General features: G+C 26.5%; 1 protein-coding gene across 2 annotated transcripts; it reads right to left on the bottom strand.

Moving 5' to 3' along the window:
* Positions 1-4,861: 4,861 nt before the first annotated feature.
* Positions 4,862-10,692, bottom strand: LOC105258503 (protein sevenless). 2 transcript variants are annotated; one of them, XM_025407643.1, is made up of 5 exons: positions 9,313-10,692; positions 7,590-7,673; positions 6,251-6,465; positions 5,507-5,980; positions 4,862-5,285 (listed from the first exon to the last, which is right to left on the bottom strand). In XM_025407643.1, exons 1-5 carry the CDS (start codon positions 10,625-10,627, stop codon positions 4,938-4,940), a joined length of 2,436 nt encoding a protein of 811 aa, XP_025263428.1. In that variant the 5' UTR covers positions 10,628-10,692; the 3' UTR covers positions 4,862-4,937. The 2 variants fall into 2 exon arrangements, with proteins under 2 accessions (XP_025263428.1, XP_025263429.1); XM_025407644.1 differs by lacking the exon at positions 7,590-7,673.
* Between the last annotated feature and the right edge of the window lie 583 nt (positions 10,693-11,275).

Below are 11,275 nucleotides of genomic sequence, written 5' to 3' on the forward strand. Positions count from 1 at the left end.
TCTTTAAAAATAATGATTTTGGCATTAAATTAATTTGTTTATTCAATGCCATGTTCTGGTAATTCCGACTACTTGATTCCATGAAACGGAAAGTTCCAACAGTTTCAACGAGTTCTATGTCGAACATCTAAGTTGAATTTTTTGCAGTTAAGACTTGTAAAAAGATTAATTTACCGTATAATTTTTAAAAACTATCCTTTGGTTTAGTGGAATAAAACTACCCCTAGTGGAAAATCCGACCTCTCTTTTAGGAGTGAAATCTAATATTTTAAAAACGGAGTATCATAAAAATATAAAATCTATGCTGTTAGATAAGACTTGTAAAAAGACTAATTTACAGTATAATAACAATTTTTAAAAACCATCTCTTGGAGATGAAATCTAATGTTTTCAGAAATGATATACCACAGAATATAAAACATGTGTCGTTAGATAGAACTTATAGAAAGACTAATTTACTGTACAGTAACAATTTTCAAAAATAAAAAAATATCCTTAAAAATAATTTGCAAAAAGGATATAAAATTTTATAAAATTTTAGAAAGATGTGATATCTCTCTAAAAAGACCTACAAAGGTAAAGGAAATACACCAAGTATATAATATTCTATCTGGAATGTTAAATAAAAAAATTCCTTCAAAATAATTTATAGTAATTTTCCCTCAAAATCATTTTTCTAAAGAATAAAACCTCAACAATTAATTTTTATAAAAAAATATTGAAAAATAAAATATCAAAACTAAATAGAAAGTCAATAATTACTACTAGCCAAGTACTTAAGAGATTTGTAAATTTGATATAATATTTGTCATGAAATATCAATTTTATTGTAGAAATATTATACATAAATTCTTCCTAAGAAATTAATTTGACTTTTAAAATATTTAAAATCAATAATAAATGAAAATTAGGATTTTTTTAATTCTTAAAACATTTTTTATATAATGTATATAATTTAAAAAAAAAATATTTTGCGCAAGTTTTAAATCGAAGTAAGTTATGAAAACTTGACGTGCCCGGATCGTTTACATTATAAAAAAATATATTCCCACTAAAATGTAAAATCTTAGACATTATGTAATTAAATTTTTAATCTGTGTTTGATTACGCGATGCCGTTCCCTTGCCTCGTCTGCCAAATGTTAATACTTTGAAAAAACGTACGCGAGTTCTTTAAGAAAAATGATTTTTGAGGAAAAATTACTGTAAATTATTTTTAAGGAATTTTTATTATTAAACTTGCATACAAGGAAGAATAGAATATTTTTTTATATACTTGGCATATTTTTTTTTACTTTTGTAAGGTTTTTTGAGAGTAAAAATGATAAGCAAGGAAAAAGGAAAAAAATAAATTTTAAAGATCAGATAGACTTACAATTTTGCAATAAAAGATGTTAGTGATGATTGAGTTGCGACTCTCAGTGAATTCCTGGTCTTTAGCATCGAGGATGAGATGCTTATGGAGCTTGTTCGATGACCGAAAGTGTGTGTCCATATCACGCAAACTGAGGATAGACTGTTAAAGACTAACTGATCTGTCTTATTGAACTGATTGATGTGAAGTGACTGACTGAAGTGACTGACTAAAGTAACCGGCTGAAGTAACTGACTGAAGTAATTAACTGAAGTGATTGATATTTCTTAAGAGCTTCTCTTTTTATACTCGATTCGATTTACTTTTCCGATATGTATCTTACCCATCGATTAGATTTTAGATTCACAATATTTGTTCAGGTGTCTAAGGTTTCGAATTTTTGTAAGATTTCTATCTAGCTATTGTTGATTAGGTTTGTCGGTTTAAGTCGGCTAAATTCGTCATCAATTTATTATTTTCCTGTCTGATAAGTTTCGAAATGTTACTATTTCTATTTACAGAGGGAGATCTATGTTGTTCTATTATCAATATATTTCTTTATTTTCCTGTCTATGTTTTTCTTTATCTTCAGATAATTATTTGTTAAAGGGATCGGTGTTGCTTCATTGTTAGCATTTCTTGCGTGTTTTTTCATGATTATTCATAGATATTAGATAACAAATATAGATTATTATGAGCTACAAGAGGTTCTTTATTAATGATTTTGCTTATCATTAATCGAACGATCGTTGTCGCAACTTCGTGAAAGGAAGAAATCGTGGAGTAACTCGACTGGACGTAACAAGATTATGCAAGAACTTATTCAAGACTATTTGAAATAATTCTTGTAATTATTATGGAACCAAAAATTCAGACTGATTCAGATGGATTCTGTGGCTGATCAAATGGGCATATAGATACGTCCGACCTCCTCCCACATCTTTCCTGGAGCTTTATCTGTAAAAATGATCTATTTCTTATTGAATTTCTTATTTTTAAACATCAAGTTACGAAATTGAATTGATTTGTTTTTCAATGGCTTTTGTTAGTAATTGATGTGTAAGAATTTTATAAGGATGCAATTTGATGACGTTTTTTATAATCTTTAGGAGAATTTTTCACTTTAATTTCAACACTTGAGCAGCTTTACAAATCGAGGAATTTGGATTTTATTTGAAATATTTTCTGACGTCATCAATTGTTTTGTTTATTGTAACGGTACAAAATTGATTGGATAAATCATATCTCGATCATTTAAAGTGCCATACATTCGAAAATTATCAATAATCGAAAAATATTGAAAAACGAATAAAATCTCAGATATTAGCAGCATGTGTAGGATAGATTAAATTATGATACGATTTCAGGGAGAAAACATCCTCTGAATACAGTTTCACTTGAAAAACTTTTTAGATTCATATTTACTACATAACTCACGTCTCAGTACAGATTTTGCCTTTACTGTAGAAGCACTCGATAAGAAACACTCTTTCTTCAATGCTTATTCATTGTGACACTCGTAAATTGGTTTCTGCAACGGTCAAATTGGTAAAACCTTAGCAAATTTAGTAAAATCTTTAATAAAAAAATCCTTTATTAATTAATTTATTAATTAGATATTTTACAATAAGAACTGATACTCTATTAGCAAATCCTATCATTTCATTTTGTCGTTTATTACTATATATAAATAATAAGGCACAAATTTTTCTAATCGGTAAATATACCGTCTTTATAATTATTGAATCCTGAAATCGGTTATAAACCGCGAAATCACATTCTAAAAATCGAAGTTTGATATAAAATAATAATACACACTGAGAAATGTATGTGATAATGCTGCATAGTATTTTAAATGACTCTGTAAATGTGTGCTAAGATAATCTTAACTGATCACCTCAAGCAATATTTATTAAAACAGAGAAGCACAATATTTCGCCAAGAAAAATATAAAGCATTAAATAATACAATAAATTTAAACAATAAAATTTAATGTAGGATATACAATTAAATAACACTAAATATCTTTTTTTCGAATTGTAATCTATGTAAAAAAAGATCAGAAGGAAACGTAAAACAAATATTTGCTCAAAGTGTTATTGCATGTATAAGTCCGACATTTCTAACAAGTAAAAATAAGTTTATATTTATAATTGAGGAAAATTTTTATAAATTATTTATTATAAAGGTATTTTTTTATTAAACATTTTATTGCATACAAGGTGGAATATTTTTTATGTACTTGGCGTATTTTTTTTACCTTTGTAAGGTTTTTTTTGGAAGTAATATTAATTACTTTATTATTTTAATTCTACTATTGTAATTCTATGTACGACAGTCTTTATTATACAGCAGTGTACATTAGTGCATTTAATTAAATTCCATCTTTCTCCTGCTATATATCAAATACTTTATTTCCAAAAAAATGTTATAAACACTTTATTTACGTGAAATATAATTGAAAATAATTCTGTGTAGCTTTGTTCTCCTTTGGTGACTTATTTAGTCCATTCATATATTAAATGATATACATTGTTATTTTAAAAATTTTTATATTATTAAAGAGATTCTGTATAAGAACATTTTTAATAATTTAAACATTAATATAACAGTCTCTTTCTAAATTTGTGCATAATAATAGATGTATTTTAAAACATTTTATAAATTTATAAAAACTTTTTCACCAACAAAGATATATATGTACAAGAATTTTTTCGAAATAATAGACCGTACTTGTGTGTAAATATTATACATCATTAGCTTTATTAGATAGTGGAGATAGAACAATAAATGTAGTTCATTTTTACAACTGCATACTTTTGTAATCATCAATATAATTTGAATATATAGTAAGTCATTAAATATAAAGATAAAATATATGTATATGCTTATCCCGAATGATGCAAAAATTTATACATGATAACTGTTATAAATTTAAAAATTCAAAAATAATTATATTATTATATTTAACATAAATTATCTTAATATCGCTAATCAATTAATCAAAGGATCGTTGAAAATAATATAATCGGCCAAAACTAGCTAGAAATTTTTTGTTTATTATATTATATATTCACAACCAATTATAAAGGATTTTATTCGCGTTTCCTCTTTCGCTCATAAATTTTACAATTAGTTTGTAATTATCGGTCATACATGATATCAAAAATTAATTATATTTCCATGTTGAAAAAAATATTGTTTATACACACACACACACATATATATATATATATATATATATATATATATATATATATATATGTATATATATATATATATAATCGCAATCATTAGGTTTCGCACCGATTACTCAAAAACACAAATTAAATGTCATTATATTACGTTGTACAATCATGAAAACAGATGTGATATTTTTTCTTAATCAAGATTTTATGGAAAGTAAGATTAAAACATTTCTTTTATTTTCATTGATAAATCTAATATTAAAATTAAACTTGAAAATAACAGAAATTCAAAGATATTCTAGAAATATTTTTTTCTACATTAAGATCGAATCGTTAAAGATCGAATCGTTAAGATCGAATCGGAAAAGAAGAGAAACATTAATTTAATTATATCGGCTAAATATCGACCGGATTCAGTAAGGCATCTTCTATGTTCTCTTTTAATTCTATAATATTGTTCAGACAACTTTCGAAATTTGGTCTAACATCCGCTGCTCCACTCCAGCAACGTTCCATCAACTGATACAATGGTGACGGACAGTTAGGAGTTATCGGCAACCTTCCTCCATGATGTACATAATTTTTCACTTCTTCAATGGTCTTGGCAACATAAGGTTTCTCACCCAACGATGTAATTTCCCACATTAATACCCCAAATGACCAAACATCGCTTTGAGAAGTAAATCTATTCATCCTCAAAGATTCGGGTGCCATCCAGCGAATAGGAAGGTGACGTTCTCCTTCCTAAAACATGATTTCAACAAAAATTTAATTTTCTGGTTTAAGTTGTTCATTTTCACAATATGTGCAAAATGAAAAATGTTTATTTATTTCTTGCTATATATAAATAAAAACTATTTATATTCTATATTACTTCAAAAAACAACGCACGATACTATTATGATAAAATGGAAAATATTTTCAAACGAATTCATTTTTTAATTTTTTTTAATAATTGTATTTACCATGATATAATAATCATCCTTATAGATATTTCTAGCTAGTCCAAAATCTCCAATTTTGATGACACGATTCTCGCGATTTCTCGAAGATACTAAACAATTGCGACACGCTAGATCTCTATGTACGAAACGCAACTCTTCCAAGTAACAACAACCTCGTGCAACATCTTCACACATGACGAACAAATCTTGTAAACGCAGAACATGCGAATCTGACGCTTTCAATTTTCGACAATTTCTCAAATATTTTAACAGATCACCAGTTTCCATTAATTCCAACACTAGAAACGGAGAAATCCCATCTAAACAAACGCCCAACAATCTTAATATATGTTCGTGTCGAAAATGATACATAAGCTCGGCTTCCTCTAACAATTTCTTTCCCTCATGGGAACCAGCATCTTTTGGAAGCGTTTTTATTGCAACAGATATATCTGTGCCCGATCCTTCTAAGTTCTTCACCTTTCCTTGATATACCTACACAAAATATTTCACACAAATTTACATGCTTTCTTCATTAGAAAATGTATAGTGTAAAGTCAAATAATATTATATTTTACTTTATATTAAATAATTCAACGAAAAGTATATAATAAAGTGCATGTTTGTTGTCTCATCTAAATTTTATATTACTTATAATCTATTATAAAAATTTATGTAATTTATATCTTTATTAGAAAATAAACATATCTATTTTGTTGATCCAGAAATTAATTTGAAACATTGCTTGAAAAAATTAATTCTTACCATTCCGAATGCGCCGCTACCAATAAATTTTGTAAATATAATTTGTTTACGTGCGATCTTAGTTATTTTCGTACATTCCGGATTATAACTTAACGTAGGACTGCAAGGCCTTTCGAATTGAGTGTGTTGGCAATGTGCTTCATTTAGAATATTCAATTCTATACCGCTTGTTGTTGAAGACAATTGTACATTATTATTTCCGCGTTGACGATACACTGTTATAAAGTTTCGACTTAATTATGCAATAATATGTATTATAAAATTTTTCATTTTTTAGTAAATTTATTAGTTTTATATAAATTAAACTTTTATATAAATAAATTACTATTTTTAGTAAATTTATAGGTATTATAATATATCAGATATACATGTATATATAAATTTTATATATATATATAATTTATATATACATGTATATCTGATATATTATAATATCTAGAGATTTACTAAAAATAGTAATTTATTTATATAAAAGTTTAATTTATATAAAACAAATAAATTTACTTATACTATCAGACTATTATATATATACAGGATCCCATTTTAACATTTACACTCGAATATCTCGAAACTATGGCAGTTTCGGTGAAAATATTTTAAGCAAAAGTTATATGATTTTAAGAGAGTCATAAAATGGTATCATTGGGTTTACTTTGAAAAGTCGTTTGAAGGTCACGTGAAAGTCATCTTCAATTTTTTATATGAAATCACTTATTTTTTTATTACATATTCTTGCAGCTCATCTCAAAAACTTTCCAAAACACTATAATTAAGTTAGTTTCTATTAAGTACTTTTTAAGTATAATACTTTCTTTTAAGTTAAAACATAGTCGTTTTTAAGAAAAATTATGTAATTGGCAATTAACAATTCCATATTTTTTCTTGAAAACAACTGTATGTTTTCTTTACACCAATTGATTACTCTTATTATTTTGTACATAAAAGTATTAAAATAAGATAATCGAAAAATGAATATTTTACTAGATATTTTATGGTTTATGTAAAATTAAGAAATGATTTCAAGCCTCAGCCAACTCGGAAAGCACTCAATGGAAAAATACTTTATTATAGTGTTTTGGAAAGCTCTCGAGACAAGATACAAGAATATGTAAATGCATGTAGGGTGTCCTATTTAAAAAGTTGGAGGTGACCTTCAGGTGACTCTTCAAGGTCAAACTAATGGCACCGTCTTATGTGCCCCCTAAAACCATACCACTTTTGTCTGAAACATTTTTTCTACAATCAAAATTAAAAAAGTTATTCAGGGTGATCGATTAAAATGAAACACTCTATATAAATGTCTACAATTCAAGCCAATACGTATATCAAATATACTTACATCTATAAAGGCAGACGCAGATTATAGTAACTATACCACTAATAATACTTAAAGTCAATGTTAGGGGATCTATCTCTGGTGATCCTGTTCAAAATATTATCTATATTACGTAAAAATATAATTTTAATATCTTCATGTGTGTGTGTCTTTAAAAATTTAATTCTACTTATAACTTTATTATAAATATTTAATTTTTTAAATTTTAGACCTATTCATATCTAAAAATATCATCACATAATATTATAATATCTCATTCAGCATAGAGTGTTACAACTACTTTGCAACAATATTAATTTTTCGATTATCTTATCTTAATACTTTTATATACAAAATAATGAGAAGAATCAATTGGTGTAAAGAAAACATACAGTTGTTTTTAAGAAAAAATATGGAATTGTTAATTGCAAATTACATATTTTTTCTTAGAAACAACTATGTGTTTTCTTTACACCAAATGATTCCTCTCATTATTTTGTACATAAAAGTATTAAGGTAACATAATCGAAAAATGAATATTTTATGAATATTTTACAAGATATTTTATGGTTTATGTAAAATTAAGAAATTATTTCAAGCCTCATAACTCGAAAAATATTTCATGGAAAAATAATTTATTATAGTGTTTTGGAAAGCTCTCGAGGTAAGCTACAAGAATATGTAATGAAAAATAGAGGATTCCATTTAAAAAAATACACTTCCAGTCTGAATCTTCTATTTCCGGCCAGAACCAGAAGTTGAAAATATCAACATTCGATAGAGCGCACCCGATTTATAAAGAAAACGTTTTTACTTTTTTGAAATAATCACTTCTCTAGTCTTTAAATGGGTGGTACGGATGGTCTGAAACATCCTGTATGCGATAAATTTTACTTTTTTGCAAAAGAATTAATGATACTGAAATAATATCAGTCGAGTAAATATAATTCTAAACTAAAGATCAGCATTGCTATTTTTTCATTAAAATATAGATAATATTTTATATCATGGTTACAATATATTTTATAATATATTTTCACTTCATGCACGAATACGATATTAATCTTCAAAAATAACATATCTTCTTAGTATATTAAGAATAGATACTATTATATCTATTATTATATTTTTCTATGCATTTTTACGTATCTTTTACATGCAAATATATATAATTATAACAGATTTTTAAAATTTTTAAATAAAAATATAATTAGCAATGTTTAATTAAATCTATAACTAATATTTAAATGTGTACAAAGTACCCATAATATATAATATTATAAGAGTATACAGAACATTTAAAATAAAAAATGTGATTGGTAAGTAAGAGTTTAAAGTAATTTGGTATAAAAATATAATATGCTATGTTATATGATTATGTTTATATATAATTTTGCAATGTATTATTTTAGATATGACTATCTTAGATATTGGAAATTTCTATTTGTATCGAGCTTTTTAATTTAATTATAAATTTTTAAGATATTTATCCATCAAAAACAAAAATATTTTATACGTAATATTATTAGATGGATTATAATAACATTACATTCTTTCAAATATATTACACTACAATGTTGGTACAATATTTCATTGCAAAAAGCGGACATCTTAACTTCATTTCAATCTTACACAATGACTCAGCAAAGTTTCGCAATTGATTTGCAATATTGCATTGTTTCAATTAAATTATTCTTTGATACGTCTGCAACCTTATTGTGCTGTATGGGTATCTTCGTTTGCTTACCAAGTGTTGAAAAAATAAATCCTTCATTAGCCGGCCATATAAAAGTTTCCTCATATTCGAGGTATTTCAATATCAAGCGAAACTGGTATAAAGTTCCCGATTGTAAATTTTTGATATGGTATATTACTTTTTTGTTATAATTCGTTCTAATATCATTCGTTGTTTGCCACTTTTCTGTTGAAACGTCTTTATACTCTAGTGCAGAAAAGATCGTCAGATTGATGTTTGAGATCCATGAAATGTCCATGCTATTTGTGTTAACCTCGCTCAAAGTAATATTGTTTGATTCTGAGTACATGTGATTGATCTTGCTTAAACTCTCGTTGTAGAAATCGCTGAAATTAATTGGATACACACGCACGTATATCAAGTAATCTTGTACTGGTAGCGACAAGTTAATCTTTGTGAAAAATCTGCCGTCTGCCATACGTTTCGGCACATTGATAAATTGTTTATTCTCTTGTTGCGTGTCGTTCACTAACATCCAATGCACTTCGTAGGTCACAACCATGAAGTTCAATTTTTGGGGTGGCATCCAATGAACTACTGCTATAGTAGGCGTCAAAGCTAGAACACTTATGTCTTCTGGTGCATTAAGTTTACCCAAAGTTTTTATTGGTATCACATTCGAATCGAATGGATTTATTGATAATTGATCAAAGTAAAAATTGCTTAAAGTAAACTTCAACTTGTACTCTGTAAATGGTGCTAAGTTCTGAATCTTGTAATTTCGCTCGCCTGTCAGCACAGTGAATTTTTCAGACTTGTTAAGATTGTTGTTTAAACAGCTTACGGAGATAGTATATATAGTAGTTGGTAAATTATATTTTTTGCATCCATTCTTTACAACTGGCTCTGGAAGATATACAATGATGCTGTCTGTCGTTGCAGTCACATTCTCAAAATTATAAACTTTTTCGTCAGGTGTCAGGCATCTCATTGGAGGATATGGTTGTGAAGATTTATCAAAAGCATAAATTTTTTTATAAAACACATTTTTATCTGAGCTTATTGGTATCTTTTTAACATATTTTGCTGTTGAGAAGCTCTTGAGACTTGCATATTTCTTTTTCACAACGTAGAGTGTATATTCAGACTGAGAATAATAATATGCTGAATTATCATGTGCTAAAATGTAAATGTTTGTTTTGTCAATCGTCATAGATTGGAATTTGATGTCATCACTGTCTCTCCGTAAAATTATATTGAATATAGTAAGATCAATGTCTGATATAATTATAAGCCAATCACTTAACCAGTAAATTAATGGCTCTTCATTATTCATGTTATCAATTATCATATTATTATCATCCATATAATGAGATAAGCGATAAGTGGAATTTATCTCAACAATTTGCTCGTTTTTTCTATCGAGATGATATTTTATAATATCATATTTTTCATTTATCCAATTGTATGATATGCGATATAAAATTCTAAAAAATATATAATTATTTTACTCATCATAAAACATTATTTTAATAAAAACAGAAACTTGTATGTAATAGAAAATTCGAAATTCTTATAATTATATAATAACTTATTATTTTTTTTTACTTATGATCTTAATTATAAAACCACTTAAAATTATAGAAAAATTACAAATTTGCATAAATCTTTAATAGAAAATTATTTTTTGAAAATAATGATGAAATTTAATAAACGTACCCCATAGACGGTGATACATTTAAATAGTGAATATAAGTTCCTGATTTTAAAATCTTATCAAATTTAATTATGCCATTTTCCCACATTGTTAAGTCGAACTTTACAATGAAAGAATAGTCTGACTCTTCATAGATAAAATATAGATTTCTTGCTACCCAGTCAATGCAAAGATCATGTAGATAATGATCAAAGCTAGTTATTTTTGTGATATTATTTTCAGTAATCTTCAATGTCATTAGATGATTTTTGAATATCCAATAAATTTTATGTTCTTGGGCCCAGTAAGCGACACTTT

The sequence above is a fragment of the Camponotus floridanus genome, unplaced genomic scaffold (genome assembly GCF_003227725.1).
Source record: "Camponotus floridanus strain SB8 unplaced genomic scaffold, Cflo_v7.5 scaffold181, whole genome shotgun sequence".
In the NCBI taxonomy this organism is placed as follows: Eukaryota; Metazoa; Arthropoda; class Insecta; order Hymenoptera; family Formicidae; genus Camponotus; species Camponotus floridanus.

Coding starts and splice junctions, on each gene's coding strand:
- LOC105258503 (XM_025407643.1), bottom strand. CDS start 10,627: ATGGATGATAATAATATGATAATTGATAACATGAATAATGAAGAGCCA. Junction 7,674..9,312: donor ATTTATTTTTTCAACACTTG/GTAAGCAAACGA, acceptor TATTTTGAACAG/GATCACCAGAGATAGATCCC. Junction 6,466..7,589: donor CTGCGTCTGCCTTTATAGAT/GTAAGTATATTT, acceptor ACTTTATAACAG/TGTATCGTCAACGCGGAAAT.